At 36.5% G+C, this 27,333-nt stretch overlaps 2 protein-coding genes across 9 annotated transcripts in view; both read right to left on the bottom strand.

The window, feature by feature from the left end:
* The window catches only part of BBS9 (Bardet-Biedl syndrome 9), a 457,168-nt gene that overhangs the window by 363,076 nt on the left and 66,759 nt on the right, over positions 1-27,333 (bottom strand). The gene's annotated exons all lie outside the window — the stretch shown is intronic.
* Positions 12,224-14,832, bottom strand: LOC306668877 (cytoskeleton-associated protein 2-like; the record flags this gene model as incomplete). The annotated part of the gene is made up of 3 exons (XM_079152632.1): positions 12,224-13,766; positions 13,846-14,069; positions 14,807-14,832. The coding sequence occupies 3 exons, from the start codon at positions 14,830-14,832 to the stop codon at positions 12,817-12,819; spliced, it is 1,200 nt and encodes a 399-aa protein (XP_079008758.1). The 3' UTR covers positions 12,224-12,816.

The following is a 27,333-nucleotide window of genomic DNA, read 5'->3' as shown; positions in this document are numbered from 1 at the left end:
TTTGAGCAGGACAAAAACATGATCAGATTTTCCTTTGAAAAGAAGACTCTAAAGCAGCAGAATGGAGAACAGAAGGAGAAGAAACAGAGGGAACCTAGGGAACAAGCTAAGAGGCACACAGACCATAGGGTGCTCTTTCCATAATGCAGATGAGCAACTGAGAAGGCCCAAACTGAGGCAAAGCTGGTAGATAAAGGTGATGAACCATTTCTCTTCGTTTTTTAGGTCATTAGAATTCTCTGCTCAGAAACTAAAGAACACCACAGAAATAAAGGCAATGACCTTGATCCTTTAGCCTATGAGGTAAAATTAAATTAAATTAAATTAAGATTAAAATTTTAAAGTCATACAATTCTTTGCATTATACTAGCCCAGAAACTATCCCCAAAACTTTTTCTTAAACCAAGTATAAAACCAATTTGATACACTGGTTTTTATACAAACGATGAAAAAAAATCAAAAAGCAGATCCCATATGATCTCTATCATTTCTATCAACAATCAGATGCTTGAGTCTTTAACTTCGAAACATAGACACAAACAATACAAAATAAGAAAAAAGTTTCAGTTTTCAAAGAAGTTCATGCTGCAAAAACAAGAAGCCAAAAAATGTAGTCAAATGCATGACAGTGTCTATTCCTGCTAATTAAACATTGACTTTCTTAAATTGATGAAGACCCCACATATTCCAGTGTGGATATATATAATTTTTATTTTAGGATTAAAATTTCTATGCTATATTTGGTCATTAACCAAGAGTATTCCTTTAAAAAAAAACTATTTTTTCCATTGTTTCCAGGCTCCTCAAGTGTATATATGATTCCCTTTTCAAAAAATTCTCCTTTCTAAAAATTCAAACTTGAATATGTTTCCAAATTCAAATTTGCTGAATACCTCAATGAAGAACAACAACTCTGACAAGGGTTGTAGGGTTGGTCAAAATGCTTGAAGAGTTTATAAGCATCCGGGCGGCTCTCCGGAGGAGCAGCGTGGACTCAGGACTCAAGAAGAGGAGATATTGAGAGACTTGGGACCAACTCAAAGCAGCCGGGTGAGTCTCTCCTGTTGGGGAGGCGTCCCAGATGGGGCAGTAGTCCCCGAATCCAGGGAACTTTGTGAAGTAGAGTTGCCCGACGAAGACACCCCTCCCCCCGCTGGAGCAGTGAATGCGGACAACTGGGAGCATTGGAGAGGAGGCTGCTCAGCACAGCGCTTGGACTCGGCACAACCCACCCGGGCTCTGGGAGGCTGCCCAAAGGAGAGGGTGCGCGGTGAGCTGTTTGGACTGAAAGTGACCACCCCTGAACACAGGGGGCTGCCCAGAGGAGAAGGAGAAGCACAGGCTCGGCACGTCGCTTGGACTTGGAGCAGTTGCGCCAGGGCTCCGGGCAGCTATCCAGTGGAGCAGCATGGAGAGTGGTTTGGACTCAGAGCAAGCGCTCCTAAACACAGGGGGGTTGTCTGGAGAAGGAGGAGGAAGGAGCGCAGCGGGGTGCTTGGGCTCGAAGTGACTGCACCAGGGCTACGGTGGCAGTCGGGACGAGGAGGTGCACAGTGAGTTCCTGGGACTCGTGACGAACGCCCCAGATCTCTGGGTGACTGCCTGGTGGAGAAGGAGGTGCATGGTGGGTCACTTGGACTTAGAGTGACCGCACGAAACACCAGGTGGCTGCCGGAGGAAAAAGCATGTGGTGGGTCACTGGGACTCGGAGCGACTGTAAGGGGCTCCAGGTGGCTGCTCAGAGGAGGGGCCGCATAGCCAGGCAATTAGGTGCAGAGCAGGGTCCCAGGGCCTAGGCGGCTTCTTGGTGGAAGAGCCGCACAGACAAACTGAGCGGGGGAGCGAAGGCTACAGGACTGCAGGCAGCTTCTCTGAGGAGAGGCAGCCTAAGGAGATTCGTCTGCGAAGGGCGAGGCTTCCAGGCCCAGGAGGTAGGTCCAGGTCCCTGGGAACATTGCAGAAGAAGGCTGCCCAGCCCAGGCGGTAGTTGTGAATTGAACGGAACCTCTAGGAGGGGAACTGACCAGCGAGACCTCCCCACTGGGTGGGTCCTCCCTGCCGGGTGAGGTTCTCCCAAAAGGACTGTAAAACCAGAGACACAGGCCCAAACTGGCCTTGCATCAGCCCACATCCTACTTCCCCTTTGGATGACCATTCGTCAGCAAGTGAAGGTACCTCTGCCCACTAGCAGGGAATATACCCCACCGGAAGGCAACCACCCCTAGGGAGTCAGCTTCCTTGTGGAGCACCGCATTATCAACTTCCTCCAAGACTTCAAGCAACTGAAGGCTAAGAGGGGATATACCAGAAATCTTCAGGGGTATTATAAGTCAATAGAGGAAATCTGCAACATCACAGCGGTGAACTGATACCTGAACAATATGAGAAAACAAGGAAAGAAAATGCTGCAAACAAATCTAGATGTTACATCAATGAAACCCAACGACAGCATGGCAGAAGAAATGACAGAAAGGGAGTTCAGAATGTACATAATTAAAATTATCAGGGAAGCAAATGACAAGATGCAAGAGCAAATGCAGGCACTGAATGATCGCACCAATCGACAGTTAAAAGAGCAAATACAGGAAGCAAAAGATCATTTCAATAAAGAGTTAGAGATATTGAAAAAAAACCAAACAGAAATCCTTGAAATGAAGGAAACAATAAACCAAATTAAGAACTCCATAGAAAGCATAACCAATAGGATAGAACACCTGGAAGACAGAACCTCAGATATGGAAGACAAAATATTTAACCTTGAAAACAAAGTGGACCAAACAGAAAAGATGGTAAGAAATCATGAACAGAATCTCCGAGAACTATGGGATATCATGAAAAGGCCAAATTTAAGAATTATTGGGATTGAGGAAGGCTTAGAGAAACAGACCAAAGAAATGAACAATCTATTCAATGAAATACTATCAGAAAATTTCCCAAATCTGAAGAATGAAATGGAAGATCAAGTACAAGAGGCTTATAGGACTCCAAATATACAAAATTACAACAGACCCACACCAAGGCACATTATAATGAAAATACCTAACATACAAAATAAAGACAGAATTTTAAAGGCCACAAGAGAGAGGAATCAAATTACATTCAGGGGGAAACCAATACGGATATCAGCAGATTTTTCAATCCAGACCCTAAAAGCTAGAAGGGCCTGGAACAACATTTTTCAAGCCCTGAAAGAAAATGGATGCCAACCAAGAATCTTATACCCAGCAAAACTTACCTTCAAATTTGATGATGAAATAAAATCCTTCCGTGATAAACAAAAGCTAAAAGAATTTACAAAAAGAAAGCAAGCATTACAGAACATTCTCAGCAAAATATTCCATGAGGAAGAGATGAAAAACAAAGAAGCAAATCAGCAATGGGAGGAACTATCCTAAAGGAATTGTCAAATAAAGGAAGAACCAAGTCGTGTCAAAATAAATAAATAAATAAATAAAATGAACCAAATGACTGGGAATACTAATCATATCTCAATAATAACCCTGAATATTAATGGCCTGAACTCATCAATCAAAAGACATACTGGCAGATTGGATTAAAAAGAAAGATCCAACAATATGTTGCCTGCAAGAGACTCACCTCATAGAAAGAGATACCCATAGACTAAAGGTGAAAGGATGGGGAAAAACACCATGCACATGGACTCAGCAAAAAAGCTGGGGTAACCATCCTCATTTCAGATAATGTGGACTTCAAGTCAAAGTTAGTCAGAAGGGACAAAGAAGGACATTACATATTGCTTAAGGGAACCATAAATTAGCAAGAAATAACAATCATAAACATCTATGGCCCAAACAGTGGCTCATCCATGTATGTCAAACAAATCCTTCTCAATTTCAGAAACCAAATAGACCATAACACAATAATACTAGGTGATTTTAACACACCTCTCTCACCACTGGGCAGATCTTCCAAACAAAAATTGAACAAAGAAACCATAGACCTCAATAACACAATCAATAATTTATAGAATATACCATCCAACCAAGAGTGAATACACTTTCTTCTCAGCAGCACATGGATCCTTCTCTAAAATAGACCATATATTATGCCACAAAGGTAATGTAAGCAAATACAAGAAGATAGAGACACTACCTTGTATTCTATCAGATCATAATGGATTGAAATTAGAAATAAATGAAAGAGTAAAAAACAGAAGCTACTCCAACACCTGGAGATTAAACAATATGCTATTACATGATGAATGGATAACAGAAGATATTAGGAAGGAAATTAAAAAATTCTTAGAGGTAAATGAGAACAAAGAAACATCATATCAAAATCTTTGGAACACTATGAAAGCAGTACTTAGAGGAAAATTTATTTCATGGAGCGCATTCAATAAAAGAAGTAAAAATCAACAAATAAATGACCTAACACTACAGCTCAAAGCCCTAGAAAAAGAAGAGCAGACCAACACCAAAAGTAGTAGAAGACAGGAAATAGTTAAACTCAGAGCTGAAATCAATGAAATTGAAACAAAAGAAACAGTACAAAAAATTGACAAAATAAATAGTTGGTTCTTCGAAAAAATAAACAAAATTGATAAACCCTTAGCCACTCTAACAAAGAGAAGACGAGAGAAAACCCAAATCACTAAAATTCGGAATGAACAAGGAAATATTACAACAGACACGATTGAAATACAAACATAATTAGAAGCTATTTTGAAAATCTATACTCCAACAAAATAGAAAATTTCGAAGACATCAACAGGTTTCTAGAGACATATGAATTGCCTAAATTGAACGAGGAGGACATACACAATTTAAATAGAACAATTTCAAGTAATGAAGTAGAAGAGGTCATCAAAAGCCTACCAACAAAGAAAAGTCCAGGACCAGATGGGTTCTCAGCCGAGTTCTACAAAACCTTTAAAGAAGAGCTCATTCCAATACTTCTCAAAGTATTCCATGAAATAGAAGAGGAGGGAACCCTCCCAAACTCATTCTATGAAGCCAATATTACCCTGATACCCAAACCAGACAGAGACAAATCGAGGAAAGAAAATTTCAGACCGATATCATTAATGAACATTGACACAAAAATTCTCAATAAAATTTTAGCAAATCGCATACAAAAATATATTAAAAAGATAGTGCACCACGATCAAGTGGGTTTTATCCCAGGGATGCAAGGTTGGTTCAACATCCAGAAATCAATAAATGTAATTCACCATATCAATAGACTTAAAGTCAAGAATTACATGATTATTTCACTAGATGCAGAAAAAGCAGTTGATAAAATACAGCACCCCTTCATGCTCAAAACACTCGAAAAAATAGGGATAGTGGGAACATTCTTTAACATTATAAAGGCCATCTATGCTAAGCCCATGGCTAATATCATTCTAAATGGTGAAAAACTGAAAGCATTCCCCCTAAAAACTGGAACAAGACAGGGATGCCCTCTTTCACCACTCCTATCCAATATCGTTCTTGAGACTCTAGCCAGAGCAATTAGACAGACCAAGGAAATTAAAGGAATATGAATAGGAAAAGAAGAACTCAAACTATCCCTATTTGCAGATGATATGATTATATACTTAGAGGAACCAGGAAATTCCACCAGAAAACTTTTAGAACTCATAAGTGAATTCAGTAAAGTAGCAGGTTACAAGATCAATGCTCATAAAACCAATGCATTTTTATACATAAGTGATGAACCCTCAGAAAGAGAAATTATGAAAACTACCCCATTCACGATAGCATCAAAAAAAATAAAATACTTGGGAATCAATCTCACAAAAGAGGTGAAAGACCTCTACAATGAGAACTACAGAATACTAAAGAAAGAAATTAAAGAAAACCTTAGAAGATGGAAAGATCTCCCATGTTCTTGGATAGGCCGAATTAATATTGTCAAAATGGCCATACTACCAAAAGTGCTATACAGATTCAATGCAATTCCAATTAAAATCCCAGTGATGTACCTTACAGAAATAGAGCAAGCAATCATGAAATTCATCTGGAAGAATAAGAAACCCAGAATAGCTAAAGCAATCCTTCACAGGAAAAATGAAGCAGGGGGTATCACAATACCCGAACTTCAACTTTATTACAAAGCAATAGTAACAAAGACGGCATGGTATTGGTACCAAAATACACAGGTAGATCAATGGTACAGAATAGAGGACACGGACACAAACCCAAATAAATACAACTTTCTAATACTAGACAAAGGTGCCAAAAATATGCAATGGAGAAAAGATAGCCTCTTCAACAAATGGTGCTGGGAGAATTGGAAATCCATATGCAACAGAATGAAACTAAACCCATATCTCTCACCCTGCACAAAACTCAACTCAAAATGGATTAAGGACCTTGGAATCAGATCAGAGACTCTGCAGATTATAGAAGAAAAAGTAGGTCCTGGTCTTCAACATGTCGGCCTAGGACCAGACTTCCTCAACAGGACTCCCATAGCACAAGAAATAAAAGCAAGAATCAATAACTGGGATAGATTCAAACTAAAAAGCTTTCTCTCAGCAAAGGTAACTATCAGTAATGTGAAGAAAGAGCCTACAGAGTGGGAGAATATCTTTGCCAATCATACTTCAGATAGAGCACTAATCTCCAGAATCTATAAAGAACTCAAAAAACTCTACACCAAGAATACAAATAATCCAATCGACAAATGGGCTAAGGAAATGAACAGACACTTCACAGAAGAAGATGTACAAGCAATCAACAAACATATGAAAAAATGTTCAACATCTCTAGTAATAAGAGAAATGCAAATCAAAACCACCCTAAGATTCCATCTCACCCCAATTAGAATGGCGATTATCAAAAATACAAGCAACAGGTGTTGGCGAGGATGTGGGGAGAAAGGTACACTCATACATTGCTGGTAGGGCTGCAAATTATTGCAGCCACTCTGGAAAGCAGTGTGGAGATTCCTTAGAAAACTTGGAATGGAACCACCATTTAACCCAGCTATCCCACTCCTTGGTCTATACCCAAAGGACTTAAAATCAGCATACTACAGAGATACAGCCACATCAATGTTCATAGCTGCTCAATTCACAATAGCCAGATTGTGGAACCAACCTAGATGTCCTTCAATTGATGAGTGTATAAAGAAACTGTGGTATATATATACAATGGAATATTACTCAGCCATAAAGAACGATAAAATTATGGCATTTGCAGGCAAATGGATGAAATTAGAGACCATCATGCTAAGTGAGATAAGCCAATCTCAAAAAAAGGAAAGGACGAATGATCTCGCTGATAAGTGGATGATGACACATAAGGGGGAGGGTGGGGGGAGTTATGTTAGGGTTAGGGTTAGGGTTAGGGTTAGAGTTAGGGAGGGGGACAAGAATGGAGGAAGAAAGGACTGTTTAGAGGGAAAAGAAGGGTGGTAGGGGTGAGGAGAAGGGAAAAAATAATAGATTGACTCAAACAACATTACCATATGTAAATTTATGAGTATACAAATGGTATGCCTTTAACCCATGTACAAACAAACAACATGTATCCCATTTATTTACAATAAAAAAATAAAAAAAGAGTTTATAAGCAATTAAAAATTCATTCTAGTATATGAACAATATAACACCTTCATCTTGAGTTATGTGAACTGCCTAAAGCACTTCAGCTTTATTCCAGAATTACAGGCTCTACAATTTCTATCAAGAAAGCAGACAACTTAAAAGCAAGAGAATTATTCTAAGTAAGGACATATAATATCCCATAGTAGAAAACAATTTCCTCTAATTCTTTTCTCTTCCTGTTAAAATTAAATGTCCAATAAGAAGAATGAAATTATGGCACTTGCTAATAAATGGATGGAACTGAAGAGTATCATGCTAAGTAAAATAAGTCAATCTCAAAAAACCGAAGGTCAAATGTTCTCTCTGATATATGGATGCTGACATACAATTAGGGGGTAGGCGGGAAGAAGAGAATTTCACTGGATTAGACAAAGGGGAATGAAGGGAAGGGAGGGGAATTGGGAATAGGAAAGACAGCGGAATGAATCACATATAAATTTCCTATGTTCATAAATGAATACATGACCAGTGTCACTCCACATCATGTTCAATCATAAGAATGGGATCCTAACTAGAATGTTATACTCCATGTATGCAAAATATGTCAAAAAACACTCTACTGTCATGTATATTGAAAAAGAACAATTAAAAAAATAGAAATAGGGGTAGGGTTGTGGCTCAGTGGTAAAGCACTTGCCTAGCATGTATGAGGCACTGGGTTCCATCTTTACCACCACACAAAAAATAAATAAATAAAATAATGTTATAAAAAATTTCTTTAAAAAAATAAAATAAAATAATAAAAATAAATTAAATGTCCAAAAGAAAAGATATTTTAATTCCAAATTAAACCATCTTTAAAATAAATACTTTTTCATGGAGTTCACAGTACTCAGTCATCTCAATCTCGTACTTTTTTTTTTTTTTAATCAAAATATGAGCTGGGTGCAGTGATGCATACCTGTAATCCCAGCAACTTGAGAGGCTCAGGCAGGAGGATTACAAATTCAAGGTCAGCCTCAAGGCTGTAAGCAATTTAGTGAGATACTGTTTTAAAATAAAAAATATAAAATGGCTGGGATGTGGGTCAACGGTAAAGCACCTGTATATTCAATCCCCAGTAACCCCCCCAAAATCAAAATATGATTACCGTATTCATTCAATCCAGGCACTGGCTACTTGATGTATGTTTGGAACTGATACTAGAGATTAAAAACCTGAATAAAATATGATCCCTGATCTCAAGAAAGAAATACTGAGGTCCAGAAATACTAAAACAAGTCATTATGCCATAACTTAATACATGCAATAATTAAAGGTAAGGTATAAAAAAAACCTGTATCTATAAACAAGCAGAGAACCAATACAGCAGAGCTTCACACAGAAAGTTACACCAGCAGATCAGCACCTTAGAATCAGGTCTGCAATCTGAGAAGGAGAAATTGCATGTGCAAAAAAACATTGCTAAACTTGTAAGAGATGTTTGAGATTTTTCTCTTACACTGTAGGAAAGGTTCATGGCTTTAATTTTGTAGTTGTAAAACAAATTTCTTAGTATAAATCAAAACCATAAAACATGATTTCTCTCCCTTTATCCCTAGCCAAGTGAAATTTTATAACCTTTATTTAAAAGGTGGTCTCAAAGTGTTTCATTTTTATTGGTATTATTACTCCATGTAAATTTCAGAATTAAGAAGGACATAGGCATTTCTTTATAACTAATCAGTAAAAGATTAAACATAAATGAGCACATGAATCAGATAATGTACAAGAGGCAAATAATACAAAGGGATGCATCATCATGTAACACTCATTTATTTTTGTCTGTCTGTTCTTCTTGTTTTTGCAGTACTAGAAGATTGAACCCAGGAGCACTCTACCACTGTGCTATATGTCCCCAGTCCTTTTTATTTTTTTATTTTGAGATAAGGTCTAAGTCACTAGGCTGGCCTCACACTTAATTCTCCTGCCTCAGCTTCCCAGGTAGGAATGTGCCAGCACTCCTGGATTGGAACTCATTTCTTTACAAATAAAATCAAGAGTGTCTGCCAGAGAATCAATTATCTTCATGTTTCATAAACACGTGTGCACTCAAACAGCTTAATTCTATCCTTCATGTTTACAGACACGATTTTGTACAAAGTAGTTTAATAGAGGAAACACCACAATGGTGAAAACTCAGTCTGACCATTACAATACTCCAGCAAAATTCCAAGTGCAGGTCAATCAGAAAAAGCTTAAATCCAAATCCCAGAGGGCTTCTCACATTAGGCAACATAGGGTCACAGTCAAGAAGGATCAGTGGCATCCCCTATGATCAGACTCTCAGCAAAATACCTAGCACACAGTAAGCACTCAAAAAACTGCTAATGTGAGGTCTTCAACTGATACAGTTGATCACATAAGGTCCATCACTCACCAGCATTGTACATGGCACAAGTCAGCACTTAACTCATATTGGTTGTTGTTTTTCCCCAGCCCAATGCAGGCCTTTTATTGCATCACTATAATATCACAACTGGTCTTAAAATCTAGGATCTTATATCTATAGCTGGACAACTCTCAGATCTTATTCATCAGCCTGATGAATTCAGGCTGAATTCCTCTTTCAGAGACATAGATGCTATCCAAAAACTTTTTGATACCCTTGCTTTTAACTGTCGTGGCTTCCTGAATAAAACAAATTTGAAATAAGTTCAATTTCATATCCTTCAAAGATTCACTCATCTTTGGCCTTGAGATCCTCTGAACAAGCAGCACTCATCCAAACTCTCCAAATGTATTATTCACCCAAGGAATTTCAGATTTCAACAAGGGACACATTTACTTAAATAGACCTCATGGGATCTTGACTATAGTGGTAACCGTAACCAGTTCCCTTCTATTTTACCACCATTTGTCTATGTGGAGCCACTTTAATTTTCCAGAGGCTGAATCCTACATTGATGTAACTGAAATCTCTGTCTGGGGCCCTTCACAATAACTACCTATTCCATTTGAGTAATACCAACATTTTTTGGAATGTTTGCAGTTTGAGTGCTAAGAATGTTCTTTATTCTCACAGTACATGCTGCAAAGAGCTCGTGTTGGTTTCTTTCCTTCCTTTGGGGTGGGACACTAGCATGTATTTGTCTTGTAACCCTAACAGTACTGAACAAAGATTTTAAGAAAAGCCCATGATAAAAACTAACTACTAAAAGGTTTGTGTAACTACTCCTGAGTACCCACCCATCTCCCAATGCCATATGTGGTTCATAAGCTTTGGCTTGGCCTGTTCAGTTACTGCACACTATAAAAATAATACCCTGAATTTACAAAAATGGCTTTCTTACCAGGAGCTTAAGCCACTTCTAAATAACAGTTCATTACTGACAAAGACAGGATGAGGCAAATATACGACCAAATTTTAAGGGAAACCCAAAGCTAAAACAGAATGTACTTTATACAGGCAGAGTCAGTCAACAACAAAGCAAGGACTCACTCATACTTGGAAATTTTTGCATGAAGTTGAGTTTTTTCCAAATTAGACTAGGGACAAAAGAACATTGATTCACCTCGATTTTCTAAGTCTTCACTCAGTAAGTTCAAGATCAACATACAGTTGTGATTAAACATTTGTAAAAGGAACCATGTCAAATCTTTTTCTTTATTATGCTATACAATATATACTTCTCTGTAAAATTTGAGTTTAATTCTAATTCTTTTGCTTTTTTAGAGAACTTGACTCATTATTTTAGTATGATAATTTTTAAACCTATGAGTAAAATAAATTAAAACTGTACACAAAATTTAATACTTTCATACTATAAGCTTTTTATAGTTCCATCTTGTTTCCTTTAACCATTTGCTTTTAATGTGCAACCAATGAATAGTGGGTTGTGTTTTTTTTTTTTTTAATGTTTCACTTTTTTTTTTTTTTTTATTATACAGATACTTTTATTGTATACATGTTAGGTACACAGTTTAAAAAGAATGAAAATTCCACTCTCTAGAACATGAGAAGACAATAAATAAAACAAAGATATTATGCAAATAGCATGAACATTAGACCAAGTATGTGATCTGCACATTCATATTACACATGTAGTTCAACTATTCTTTTATAGTTCACTTATTTGAAACTGTAGAATGATATTAGATATATGCCACTTAAGGCATATATCAGGGCTTTAGAAAACAAGTTTATTGGTGCTGTTCATGTATGGGGAGAAGAAAACTGTTCACTGCATGTAACTGTCATGTCTCAGGGGACATGATTCAAGAGAAGAAAGCAAGTGTAAGTATTATTTCAGAAATGCTATCTATATTGGAATGACACTTCTTAAATATATTTTCCTTCCTGAACTCCATTCTAATATAATTTATAAACTCTCAAATGAAGCTATGGAAGTTAAAATTCTTACATAATCCAGCTATAAAGGGAACTCAGACTAAAGTTTCTAATATTCACTAAATTTGGCACTTTTTTCTTATACAAAGTACCTTCTCTTAGAAATGGGGTTAGGAATGGGGTATTTAGTTAAACTATCCTTTTTATGACCTCAGTTACAATGAAAAGACAGAAGCCAACAGACTACATAGGCAGACTCTATCACAAATGAAAAGTAATAGTGAAGAACCATAGGCAGTTCAAGGGATATAACACAGTACAACATTCTACAGTCTGGCTAACACAAATTTGGAGGAAAAGCAACCTGAATCTTATGTGTGTTTATATTTGAAGGGAGTCACTCTGCACATTACAAATTTTTCACCTTTTTTTTTTTTTTTTTTTTTTTTGGTGCTAGGGATTGAACTCAGGGGCCTCAAGCACACATTACACCACTGAGCTCTACTCCCAGTCCCAATATTTTACTTTCATACAAATTGAATAAAGGCAAAAATATTGGCAGTATTCTGTTTAAAGACAGGGAGGTACATCATAAAGTTTTAAAACATGGCAACATTAAAAATATACTTGTATGCAGAACACCCCATTTCCTGATGATGCATTATTAATGTACTTATACGGAGTAAAGTGAACAAGTTACCATTATGACAAAACCTATTTATACTTAAGGAACACAATAAGCAAACTAACAAAATTTTACCTATGTCAAAGAAAAACTCAGTCTGTTGAGATTGACAAGGCAGGATTAGTTTCTTAATGCACAGAAGGACAACTATAAAATGAATGTTAGTAAAGCTCAATGCCATGAATACTTATCTATCCAACTACAGACTTCTAAGGGAATAGAAAGCCGCACAAAACGAAGGAAACCAATGAATAATAAAAACCCTCATTCCTTATTGGAACTTTAATTCTTTTGTGTATCAGTCTCAGAGTACATAGGGCACAGTGCTGCATTAGGGCGGCATACGAAAGCATCGGTTTTACCTCCCAGCTCTGATAACTGTTCCAGTGAAGACACACAAGGATAATGGTCTTTTAACATATCTGGTAATTTAGAAGTCTTCTCTTGAAGACTTCGAGTACGTCTCACTGGTGTTAGAAACTTCAGCTCCTTAAATGCAGAATTTGATTCATCAAGTTGCATCTTCTTTTTTATACTTTGCAAGTATGGTGTAGTAGATACATTATATTTAATTAAGCAACTTGCTCTAGTTTCTGTATCAGGAGTTTTAACATCATTGGTTGGATCTTCCATTTTGTCATCTTGCTCTTCTTCATAATCTTTAAATACCACATTCCTATGATGTTTATTCTCAATTTCTGGTTTTTCTGGCTCTAGATTAACACCTATGTCTTCAGTGTTGACTTCTTCAACTTGTTCTTTGGATGCATAAGTCTCAATATTTTCTCCCAATTTAACTTTTTCTTGACTCTTCATTGTTAGAATATCCACAATGACATGTCGCATCTCTTCAATAGGCTGAGCCCCTGCCAGAATGGCCTTCTCATAGATTGAGATAATATTTTCAATAGGACTTGTGATTGGTTCAATACATACAAGACATATCCAATATTTTACAAGTTTTTTGGCATCTGGAATATTTTTAATTAGGTCATTCAGTGTAACCAATATTTCTTCTTTTGGACATCCCTTATTAATCAGGTTCAGGCATTCAGAAATTGTCTTGTTTACTTTTTCAGTAAATAATCTTTGTTCATCTTCTTCTGCCATGGTAATCCAAAAAGATCCAATAGGTTTTTCATTTTGTCCTTCAGACGTGGGCTGGGTAACTACTGAGTTAGAGGGTCTTTTCAGTACTTTTCCTTTGCTAGTTTTCCACTCACTCAGACGAGCTCATTTTTGTTTTCAGTTTCAGAATTTTTGTCTCTTCTTGGACTTGGTCCTCAGACGTCATCACTCTTTGGGCTCTACTAGGTACGCGGACTGGGCCTTCTGACTCGGGGACAGCTGCAAGGTTCCGGGGCACGGGCAGGGATGCGACTCCGCCTCGAGAGCTTCGATATCGCTCCGGCCGCCACCGCCGCCTCACACTGAGCACGCAGTGGCTAGCTCTCAATGTTTCACTTTTTAAAACACTGTCTTCCAAACACTCAGTCAGAAATGTCCATTTCAAAAAGCCTATTCCAGCCAGTTGGCTTTGTCAGTGACATATGTGAAAAGCAAAAATGCAACCCATTGTGACTTTCTGCAGCTCAGATGGAATCACTTAGCATGCTCAACGTGGTTTCCAGTCCATGCCTCAAATGAAATGTCCTACAGTCAGCAAGTGTTTCTTTTAAACATTAAACCTGCTACTGTTGTTTGAACATCAGTGTTATCTCAGCATGACTAGAATATATGTGTTCTGAGAATTATAAACATTATTATATATCAAGATACAATCAGAAAAAAAGATACAATCAAGATATGTTTGCATCATGAACACTGTATGAAATCCATATAAAACTAAATAACTAACAAGTAGAGTTTGGGAGATCAAAATCTTTTAATATTAATCATTTCCTTAGTTCTCAAAGTTTCTTTAAAGTCAAAAATATTTCACAGATATAATAATGGTTCATGTAAGCAGAAATGGTAAATGTCAAAAGAAATCAATTATAATATTAAAAAATTAGAAACTGTGGGGCTGAGGATATGGCTCAGCTGGTAGAGTGGTTGCCTCCCATGCACAAGACCCTGGGTCCAATCCCCAGCACCAAAAAACAAAAAGAAAAGAAGAAAAGAAAAAATTAGAAACTGCAAATTATCTTATGTTATGCTCTTTCATGACAAATGACTATTGATATAGAGCCTTTTTAGTAAGAAATACCACAAATACACCAAAATGTAAGAAAATTTCAATTCTTAGAAAATGTCAAATTTCACCACTTACATTCCTTGTTTTTCCAAGGGTTGCATTTTTAGTCAGGTAATGGTTTCGAATAAAGAGGCAATTCCAATTCCAATTTTATACAAGAATTCCAATTCCAATTTTATACAAGAATACAAAAAAAAAAAAAAAAGGCAATTTGGTCCTTCCAAAAAACCTTTACCTTCATTCCATGTCAATCAATTAAGAAAACACATGCATCTTTTGCATCAAATAAGGCCAAAATTCTTCCACAAAGTATGACCCTGCGACAAAGCCAAACAAAGGAGACTTCTGGCTGTTCTATAACTGCTTTTCAGAAGGTTTATTATGTACTTGCCCTTATACTCCCCACAGATTTTTCTCTTTTTAAAGGTATTGTTCTTACTATTAAAAGACAATTCATGCCTCAGCTGTGGCCCTCATCTGTAATCCCAGTTATTCAGGAGGCTGAGGCAGGAGGATTCCTCAGGTCTAAGGCCAGCCTTAGTGAGAGTCTGTCTTAAAATAAAATGTTTTTAAAAGACCAGGCACTAAGGCAAATGTCTGTAATCCAAGCTACTTGGGAGACTGAGGCAGAAAGATCCCAAGGTCAGGCTTGGCAATTTAGGAAAATCTTGTCTCAAAAAATAAAAAGGGCTGAGGATATAGCTCAGTGGTAGAGCTCTTAGTAGCATGCACAGGCTCTGGGTTAAGTACTAAAGGGGGTGGGAGTGGCAAATCATTTTTACCAAGTGTTATAACTTTGAACCAAGTACAGTAATTATGTTTTTCTTATATGGAAAAGAACTACTCTTTTTGTATAGTCAAACAATAATCTCTTTCCTTGGTAAATAAAAAACATAAAGTTCAGCTCTGTTTTTTGCAAGGATAGGAATGCAGCCTAGATTTAGGAACCAAAAAATTGTGCACCAATCATCAATAAAAAAAAAATTTTAATTAAAAAAAAATTTCCAATGGAAGAATCATTCTATCTTTAATAGCAGAATTTAGAAAAGGGTTATTGTTATTAAAAACAGAAGTGTATATGTCATTATAATACCCAGAATGGCATGTACATTATGGCATTGTATATTTAACAAGAACAGAGAAGGCCCAGTGGCCTAGAGTCAGAAATATGTGCTGCCTTGTAAGGAGTCAGAGTTCAAGATCATTAAACAAAGCCTTTGATCCTCAAATGGCCCAACTGAGGAAACTAGTAACAATGAACTACAGATGGTAATAACCCTTTCCCTGCCTAATGTAAGAATCAGTATTCGAATCTTCCCTTTTATGTTAGTTTCCTAAAACATTAAATTTGTCAGATGTAAGAAACGCCAAGAAGGGGCAGTGCAAATGTAAAATATCTCATAAACTATGTATGCATGTATGTATATATGTATGTATACATATGCATTTATTTATTTAATCTAATGATAAAATGATCCTAGAGCCTCTCTTTTCATCCAGTATCCATAGTCTCTATTAGTCCACCACACTGACTCCAACAATATTGAGAGAAAAATGCGAAGTTAGTTCCTCTTACCAAATAGGGGAGTGGAATGGTGATGCAAATTGGGGCTATTTATGACATCTATTTGAGAAGATGTACCTCCACTCATAAATGAATATATAAGAATATGGACCTACTGCTGGGGTTGTGGCTCAGTGATAGAGTGCTTGCCTAGGACATGTGAGGCACTGGGTTTGATTTTCAGCACCACATATAAATAAATAAAGGTTCATTGATCACTAAAAAAATTTTTTTAAAAAGAATATGGACCTACTCAGTAATATAAGCATTCTGAACTGTTTTCAGGTTACTAGACTAAGCTTCTATGGAATCAACCACAGACTTTTACTTAACTGCCAAAAGGCAAAAATAGATAATGAACCAGTAATGGGCTCAAATCTACAGGTAGATTAATACTACTTGAACTGGAAAACCAACCCTTAAAGTAATTTTGTCCCTCCTATGAAGCTTCCCTATTAATTTGGTATCTCTTGGGATTTGTACACACTGAAGTAAATGAAAGATACCATATCAGAGAGAAAAGAAAATGCTAGGGAAAGCCAAGAAATTGGAAAGGGAGGCAAAAAAACTGATTTAGAAAACACATAATTTAACATTTCTGTGTCATGCAATTCACAGAAGCCAAGTATGGAACTAGTCCAGGTGCCTGTCAACAGAAAAACAGATAAAGAAAACATGGTGTATATACATAATGGAGTTTTACTTGGCCATAAAGAAGAATGAAATTATGTCATTTGCTGATAAATGGGTGGAACCAGAGAATATTATGCTAAGTGAAATAAGCCAGACTCAAAAAGTCAAGGGTCAAATGTTTTCCCTCATATGTGGAAACCAGAGAGAAAAAAGGAGTAAAAAAGGTATCTCATGAAAATAGAAAGGAGCCCAATAGAGCAGAGGAAGGGGCTTCAGAGAGAGGGAAGAGAAGAGAGAAAGGCAAGGTACTAGGGAACAAAAATGACCATTATGCCATCATCCTGTACAAATATACCACAATGAATCCCACTTTTATATATAATTTAAATGCCCTGATTTTAAAAATAATAGAAGGGAGACCAGTAGAGTAAAGGAAAAGGATCAGGGGAGGGACGAGGGAAAGGAAAGGGAAAAATACTGGGAAATGAAATTGATCAAATTATGTTATATGCACGTATGAATGTCACAATGGGTCCTAGTAGTATGTGTAATTATAGCACTCCAATAAAAACCATAAAATATAAATAAATAATAAATAAATTTTCTGTGTCAGACTGTCTACCATTAATGCAACTTCAAAAACCAAAACTGTCTTTCTGAATATCTGTATAATTACTTGATTGGGAAAGTGGTTTATCAAACTGATCAAAGAATTAGAATTTTATTTTTTAATTCTGATGTTATTTTCATCATAAGTTCATCTACACTGAGTAGTGGATATGTACCCATTTAATGTTTCTATTCTTTTCCTGCTATCTTTAGAGTTGGAGACTACCATCAGAGGGCTGAATAAATTTTTTTCTTGTTAAAATTTGTTCCTATTTTTTCCAAATAAAAACAGTGTAAACAAAGCAAAATTATAAAATATATATAGACTTATATACATAGAGTCCACAAATCCTCTTGGAGACAATCATTGTTCTCCATTTCAAACAGATAGTACATACCTAAAGAAGCATTTAATTCACAACCCCTTTATAGAGAGGTATCTTAATTTATATAGATGTTGCCTATTAGCAACCTATGAGGACCTAGGAGAAAAATACATCATATCCACCCTTCCAAAAGAAACTGGCTCTCTGAAGTTACTTAATTGTACTCAAGGAACTCCAAGTTAGAATTAAGAAGACATTTCTTCATAAAAATCATGTTATAAACACTGGTTAAAATCTGTTTAATAGTAATATACCTCGTTTTCATTATAAATTAAATGAATTTTGTGGAAGCTAATTACTACTAACATTATAACTATGGGAAATGCATCCAAGAGCCAAAAAAGTAATGAAGAAATAAATTTTTGGAACATAACTCCACTATAATTAAGAAGTTATTATAGATATATGAGGTTTAAAATATTCCATATAAAAATTCAATGGATTATATATAAAATCCTATTGACATTTTTGCATGACACAAAGGGAAAATCAAAATCTTCTACCAGGTTTCTCCAAAGTTCTTCTTTGGAACACTAGTCTCATTAAAAGCAATGAAAGTAGTCCACAGTCATCAAGATGTGGAATACAGTACCTCCTTACAGGCCTCTGAGAGTTGCAGTGCACACTGGAGCACATTAGCCACTTTAAGAACTCCTATTTAACTGATTAATGAAGCAATTCCCAGACTCATTTGGCTAAGGAATACCTATTTGCATGTAACAGAAAGCACCAATCTGTTGAACATACTTTGAGAAGTTCTGATTTAACAAACCAATTTTTAGAAATCTAGCTTCTGAAAAATCATTCTTTCCCAAAGAAACAGGTTCTTGTCTTGACTCCTGACAATTGCACTGCTATTCCTCTCTTAAATACTACCTTTTCCTCCCCAGGCACATTTCCTTCTTTCTCAAAATCCTTTCATCTTGTTTCAAGTGCCAGCTTTGAAATCACCTTCTCAGAAGCCCATGCAGAACCCCTATATTAATCTAGATGCCCAGTACTTGGTTTCCCCCACTCATTCTTTTTCTTGTCTAGAAAGAAAGTATTAGGAACTTTATCATCTATTTTCCAGCACTACCCCCAAGTCCCAAAGAAAGACTCTGGAGTCAGCTCAATTCCAGATTTTAGTCCTGTCATATAAACAGATTACTTAATATCTCTGAATTTTCTTGTATGATAAATTGTGGTAAAGTATCCATTTCTCACAGATACTTATTTTTTAAGATACACATTATCAGTATTGAAAAGCAACTATCACAGTATCAGAAACAGTGCACAATAAATAACTTTTTATTTTTATTTTTTTAGAGATAAGGTCTCACAATGTCACCCAGGTTGGCCTCCAACTCCTGGGCCACGTCATCCTCCTACTCAGTTTCCTGGGTAGTTGGTTCTATAGGACCATGCCATTGTACCCAGCAGTAACTATTATTCATCATGTTAATGTAAAAATTAAATGATGAAAGAAGTTCATGAAACCTTTAAAATCACAGGAGCTTGTCATGTTACATTTGAGAATTTATATTTTGGAGCAAGCAGCTATTAAAAGGTACTTGCTATTCTTAAGTATGGTTTATTTTTAACCACATCAAATTCTAAAATTACTTAAGTAATAAAATGAAGCAGTGAGAAGAATAAAAAACGAAAATAGTATGGCCTCCCTCCTTCCCTACTCCTACTCAGGTTTACTGTGCTTTATGAACTTAAGAAGTAATATGTCAAGTTTTCTCCTGAGAATTTTTATTGCATATCTATTATATTTCTATTAATTCCATGGAAAATAAAATCTTTACAATATTGAGTCTTCTCTTTGAGGACCAAAATATCTATCTTTTATGTACTTCAGTGAACTCTTCTTCAATTAGATGTTTTTCTTAAGAAATTGTTACTGGGATCTTTTTCTCAACCTGTTAGGTAACTATCCCTTAAATGTTGCTGGTATCTAGAAAGATACTGATTTTTTTGTATATTTGGCTTGTATCTCACCTCCTCATGAAAACTTTTTCTAGAATGTAAGCTTCATGAGACAGAAAATTTTTTCCTGTTTTTGTCTCTGATGTATCCCTAGCACAATAGGGACTTGACAGGTATTTTATGAATGAATTTACATAGTTTGAATTGTACTATTGTTTGCAGTGACTCACTCTTCACAGTCCCCTCCTTGCTCTTTAAGAGGAATATACCTTCTTAGTGACAAATGCACTCCGAAGGTATGACTTGCCATATTTCCCATGAAAGTATATTACCCCACTTTCCTTGGGTGTGGCCACACTTTGACCCAGGGAACATGAGCAAATATGATGTATGCCATATCTAAATAGAAACATCAGGAAGCATCACAGGTTTCTACCAGTTCTTTTGCTCTTTCCCTCTACTTCAAGAAAGGACATGAATTCACAGATCCTGTGTCCTAGAATAAAAAGACCATAAGGACAGTTGTGGCTACTGATTGCCTGGAACAGCAGAGATACAACCAGGAGCAGAGGTCCAGGTTTGCATATTGCCACAGTCAACTGCACTCTGCTTGCAACGTAAGCAAGAAATATGCACTTATTTTAAAGTCACAGAAGTTTGTGATTTATTTAAATGCATATACATATACATGTATACACATATGCACACACAGACACACAGACACACCCTTGTACACATGTGCTAGAGTACCTCAGAATGGAATTACTGGCTCATCAAATATATGAAAGTTCAACTTTTCAATATGATACCAAACTGGGTTCCCAAAATGGTTACAGAGATCCTACTGGACTACTCCCTCTATTGCTTTTGTCAGGCTTCAAATTTTTGGCCTATATGGGGCTGGGGATATAGCCCAATTGGTAGAGTGCTTGCCTCACAAGCACAAGGCCCTGGGTTCAATCCCCTGCACTGCAAAAAAGAAAAACAAAAGCAAAAACAAAAAAACTTTGGCCTATATAAATGGTATCTGATTATGGTCTTCATTTGCATTCCCTTGATCACCAATGAGTCTGAACAACTTTTTATGTGATTACTGATTTATGTATCTCTTCTGAAAAATGAAAATTCATGGTTTTTATCCATTTTATAGGGTCATTGTGCTTTTTATATTGATTTCTAACAATTGCTAATATATTCTTGACAATAGTACATTCTAAGTTTAAATGTGTTGCAAATATTTTTCCTTTATAACTTGCCTTTTCATTTCTTAATGAAAAACTCATGTGACTTCCTGATAATATTCTAGTTCTTGTGTTCAGTTACAATCTCAGGAGTACTTATTAAATTATTTTTTAAATAGTTACACTTATACAAATAGTATGAAACTATTTTCAAACAAATAAGAAAAGTTCTGCATAAACCAATGATAAGAGTGGTTCATAGGGGCTGGGGATATAGCTCAGTTGGTAGAGTGCTTGCCTCGCAAGCACAAGGCCCTGGGTTCAAATCCCCAGCACTGCCAAAAAAAAAAAAAAAAAAAGAGTGGTTCATAAACCAAGAATTATAAGCCCAATACTCTATACCGAAGATTGAATTTTTCTAAATATCACTAATCATTACAAAATGATTACTATCAGCAGAGAGAAAAACTCGGTTTTTTTTAATTAATTAATTTATTTATTTATTTATTTATTTATTTATTTTGGCATGGGATTAGCAAAAGCATGTGGAAAACTCCAAGTGTAGAGAAAAAGCGATCTCCCTCCATAACTGCTATACAACTATGTCAATATTAAAAGGGGAAATATGAGAAACAGCAGGTGGTAGTCACTGGAGGTATAGGAGAGGAAAAGGATTTCCTTACACTCAGGGTCCCTGGCTGAGTCTGAAAGGAAACCTGACAAAGACAATTAATAAGAGAGAAGCATAAAAATTTATATAATGTGTTTTATGTGACATGAGAATCTTCATAAGGAAATTAAAGTCCAAAGGAAAAATCTGTATATTTTTCTGCTAGGTTTGATGAAGAATGAACAGTTGTAGAGCAAAAGGATAGGGCAAAGAGGATACAATGTAATGATAATAAACTGGCCTGTTTGCTCTGATTCTTCTCTAGGACTATTCTGAATATAAGGAGGCCGTCTCTCACATGAAGATCTTGCAACCTGCTTCAGAGAAGGATTAAAAAATTCCTTGTAGGGTTCAGGCGGGGAATGAAAATGAACTTCCTGCTTCCATTGTTTTCTCAAATTCTTACATCTTAAAATATTTTGGGGTAACGTTTCCTGGACTCCATCAGAGAAAATAATTTACCAGAAATTACATAAAAACCCACTTCAAGCTTACCATTCTCATATGTATGGATGCCCCAGTTCCCCAAAAAATGTATGTTTAGGTCTTCCACCAGATTTGAAAATGTAGCTCTAAATGGCAGTTAGCTGAAGGATATCTCCCTTCTCTCAAGAAATGTTCCAGATTCCAAAATTTCTGAACAAATATTAATGTGTTCCCAACCACAAAAGAGGAAAGTTATATGACTGCCATACAACTAGCCAAAAAAAATATGGAACTATGCAAATTATGCAGATCACCAAATTTATAATGGAGATGCTGATTATAATTGTTAGAGTGGGAAAAACAAATTTAATCATTCATAAGTCATTCCAACAACATTCCTAAAAGAAGAGCATAAACCACACTCTTATTACCTTAAAGCAAATAAATCTCACAGTAAGATTATTGTGGCTTTTTAAAAAGCAAATTTTGAACATATGGCTAATATAAGTAAGTAATTATTTGAATAACAAACCCATACATTCTAAAATCTATAAAACTGTATAATTTTTTAGAATTCCAATGATCTATCATGCTGATGAGCTCAAATGAATTCCAAGACTAGGAACAGACTTAGAGGTATGCTTTTGCCTGTGCTACCACACTGGATAAATGAAAGATATATAATCATAGCCTCTGGTTTCTACTACTATTTAAAATCAAGAATTCCCCATAATTCTACACATCAGAACAAACGAGCTCAGAGTCATATATTTCATTGTGTAACATGTGGTTAAAATCAGACATTCCCTGCTTCAAAGTTAATCATTTAAGTTCCCAGAGCATCAAATTGTCAGTGCCACATACTCCTGTTCTAAAGCAAGATGCTACCATCTACGCATCTTGGACCATCTTGAAAGAAGTAGTCCAAAACTGGTTCTTCGATAACTAGCCCATTACCCACCACTAGGGTTATAAGAATAAGAATTCAATAGAGAGCAAATGAAGAAAAATAATTTCCTTGGAGAGGGTTGGTGCTGTGTTGACTAGTTCCCCTTCCTTCCACATAGATGTAAACACTTTCCTAAAGGACCTGATCTTGGCAGAGGACAAGCAGGAAATAATCTTATTCTTCCTCATCATTATCCCTTTAAGCGTGCTCTGTAATTATCCTTCCATGCTCCTGGATAAAATCTAAGGCAGACAGCTTTTCTATTTTCTCAGCAAATTATGAATCATCTTGTTTTCCAGATATTAAAGTCTAGGTCTCTTGGAGGATTTCAATTTCTGGATAAAATGAAATAACTAGTCCTCCCACAGTAACCCTGAAAAAAACATATCAGGCTACTGTGGGCAGGTGGCACAAGCCTATGATCCCCAAGAGAAGGGAAATCCATGTAGTGGGTCCCATCACTTCTCAAGCTCTCTGTTAAGAGATAACTTGCAATGGCAGCAACAGCAATCTAGAGTTCAAGCAGAGTACAGAAGCCCTACTAAGGTGAAGGGGCAGAAATCAGAGTTGGAAGCAGCTGAGGAACCTAACTATATGGAGTAGAACACCAGAAAGAAGCAAGATCTGGACTGGATGAAGCAGAAGGCTAGGTGCCAATTCCCTGTGAGTTCCAGAATGGGTGTTGAGCTGAACATGCACTTGGTAAGACAGTGCAAGGTTGATCAGAGAATGGCTCCTACAGGGGTGAGAACAGAACAGACATCAGAGGTCAAGCAGTTCTAGGCAATATTAAAGGTCTGGCCCAGCTACAGAGGAGAGACATCATTAACACCTTATAAACACCCTTGAGAGCTAAGCATGCTGGCATATACCTGTAAGCCTAGCTGTTCTCGAGGTTGAGGCTGGAGGATCACAAGTTCGAGGTCAGCCAGAGCACTTTGGCAAGATGATGTCTCAAAATAAAATAAAAAGATATGAGGATGTAGGGCATTTGCCTGGCATGAGCCAGCCCCTAAATTCAATCCCCAGTAACTCTGAAAAAATAAATAAATAAATAACCACCCTGGAGAAAGGCTGCTCCCTTATGTGTAAGGATCATGTTCCTGAGTAAGGCCTGCTATATATCCACATCACAAGGCCTAAAACCAAACCTTGACAAGATTCATGGGGAAGAAAATCTGGGAGGTAAAACATCCCAAGTTGGAAAGATTTAGGAAATACTGTGTACTTTCCACAGATCTTCCCTATACAAACATAAAGTCAAACCATTACAAGTTCATGATCAGTTATTAACTGAACTTAATACTTTCAGTCTTTTAGCTTTTCTGCTGGGTGTATACAGGTATATCAATGGACCGTTTTCGTAATAATGGTTTTGATTTCAATTGCCCTAAAGGGTAAATTATGCTGAGCATATCAGCAATGCGAAGAGAGAGCCTACAGAGTGGGAGAATATCTTTGCCACTCATACTTCAGATAGAATGCTAATTTCCAGAATCTATAAAGAACTCAAAAAACTCTACACCAACAATACAAATAATCCAATCTACAAATGGGCTAAGGAAATGAACAGACACTTCACAGATGAAGATGTACAAGCAATCAACAGATATATGAAAAAATGTTCAACATCTCTAGTAATAAGAGAAACGCAAATCAAAACTACCCTAAGATTTCATCTCACCCCAATGAGAATGGCAATTATCAAGAACACAAGCAACAATAGGTGTTGGCGAGGATGTGGGGAAAAAGGTACACTCATACATTGCTGGTGGGACTGCAAATTAGTGCAGCCACTCTGGAAAGCAGTGTGGAGATTCCTCAGAAAGCTTGGAATGGAACCACCATTTGACCCAGCTATCCCACTCCTTGGCCTATACCCAAAGGACTTAAAATCAGCATACTACAGAGATACAGCCACATCAATGTTCATAGCTGCTCAATTCACTATAGCCAGATTGTGGAACCAACCTAGATGTCCTTCAATTGATGAGTGGATAAAGAAACTGTGGTATATATATACAATGGAATATTACTCTGCCATAAAGAACGATAAAATTATGGCATTTGCAGGCAAATGGATGAAATTGGAGGATATCATGCTAAGTGAGATAAGCCAATCTCAAAAAACTAAAGGACGAATGATCTCGCTGATAAGCAGATGAGGACATATAAGGGGGTGTAGGAGGGGTTAGTGTTAGGGTTAGGGTTAGGTTTAGGGTTAGGGATAAGGAGGGTGGTAAGAATGGGAGAAAGGAAGGACTGTATAGAGGGAAAAGAGGGGTGGGAGGGGTGGGGGGAGGGGAAAAAATAACAGAATGAATCAAACAACATTGCCCTATGTAAATTTATGATTTTTAATTAAAATAAATAAAAAAATATGAAAAAAAAATGAAGATACTTCAATGTGATGTGAGAAGAACACAATATCACCTATTCTTGGCAGTATTTTGGCCAAAATTTGCATAGTCTCAAGTTAGTCACAAGGGAGCAATAAATAAAATGAGGAAAAATTTTAAGTGGAAGGAGGAAAATATCAATGTGACAAAAATACAAAGAAAGGTGGAATAAATTTTCCAGATTAAAAGAGGGTAAATAAACATGACAACTAAATGCAATACTTGCCTCTAGACCAGAATCTATGATAGTTGGGAGGAAAAATGCTATAATGCACATTATTATATTATTAGATCAACTGACAAGAAAAAGTAGTGTTTGAATGTAGCAAAAACAAAGAATGATTTAACAATTTTTTTCTTGTGCCAAAGAGCATTGAACCCAGGGCCTCACACACACACAGTAAGCACTCTACCACTTAGTGATATCCCTAGTCCTTTTTATTTTTGGTGGGGGACAGGTCTCTCTAAGTTGCCAAGGCTGATCTCAAACTTGTCATCTTCCTGCCTCAGCCTTCCCATAAGTAGCTGGGATTATAGGTGTGTACCATCATACCCACTAAGGATAGTTTATTTCCAATCCTTATTACATGAAACCTACAAAATAGCATTTCTCATATTATGGTCTGCTGAACTCCTGTGGTTCCTATATAAGAATTATCTGGACAGGGGAGGTACTAGGGAAGGACATGTCATATTGTTATATTGAGTACATGTACAAACACGTAACAATGAATCTCACTATTACATATAATTATAATGTACCAACAAAAATGGAAGAAAAAGAAAAAAAGAATTATTTGGGTTACTTAAAAATGCAGATTCCTGAGCAGGGATATAGCTCAGTTGGTAGAGTGCTTGCCTCACAAGCACAAGGCCCTGGGTTCAATCCCCAGCACCGCAAAAAATAAAAATAAAAATAAAAATAATGCAGATTCCTGGACTCCACCCTACATTTCCCAAAACTGAATTTCTGGAAGTGAGACCATAGAAACAACATTTTTAGTAAACCTTTTCAGAAAAGTTTTTGCACACTGAAGCTTAAGAGTCACTGTTCTACAGTAGTGGTTCTCAAAGTGTGGTTCCCAAGACTAGCAGTAGCAGCATCACCTAGGAACTTGTCAGAAATGCAAAATCTTGGGCCCCATCCCAGTCCCACTGAATCAGAAATTCTGAGGATGGGGCCCAGCAATTAATGTAAGCCTTCCGGGTCATTATAATAGACACTAAGGTTTTAGAACAAGTATTTTATAGTTTTGCCTCTTTATATAGAACTTGCAGTTTTTGAGAAAAAGCATGTTTCCAAATTCTAAATGAGTCAAATAGAACTACCCACCTTATGGTAAACTCTCAAGCATTGCCAATGGGAAGGGAAAATGGTGCAACAACTTCATAAAATAGTTGAATAATTCCTCAAAAGGTTAAACACAGAGTTACTATAAGACCCAGCTCCTTTGCAAAGTCTAGATATATACTCAAGAGAAATGAAAACTTACATCCAAACAAAAACTTATATATGAATGTCCATAAATAGAGTTATTTACAATAGTCAAAAAGTGAAACCACCCAAGTGTCTATCAACTGATGAACAGATAAAGTATGATATATTCATACCATATGCCATTCTGCAATAAAAAGACATGAAGTTCTGAACCATGCTATAGCGAGAATAAAAATAACATCATGCTAAGTGAAAGAAGCTCCTAACAAAATGTTATATGATTTCATTTATGTAAAAAGTTCAGAATAAATAAATTCACAAAAACATAAACTGAGTTAGTGGTTGTCTAGAACTGAAAAACTTACATGGAAATGGGGAGTGACCTATCAATGACTACAAAGTTTATTTTGTAGTGGTGAAAATATTCTAATAT

Source organism: Sciurus vulgaris (assembly GCF_902686455.1).
Source record: "Sciurus vulgaris genome assembly, chromosome: 8".
Taxonomy (NCBI): Eukaryota; Metazoa; Chordata; class Mammalia; order Rodentia; family Sciuridae; genus Sciurus; species Sciurus vulgaris.
Note: the sequence above shows the minus strand (reverse complement) of the source record. Positions and strands in the feature narration are given on the sequence as shown.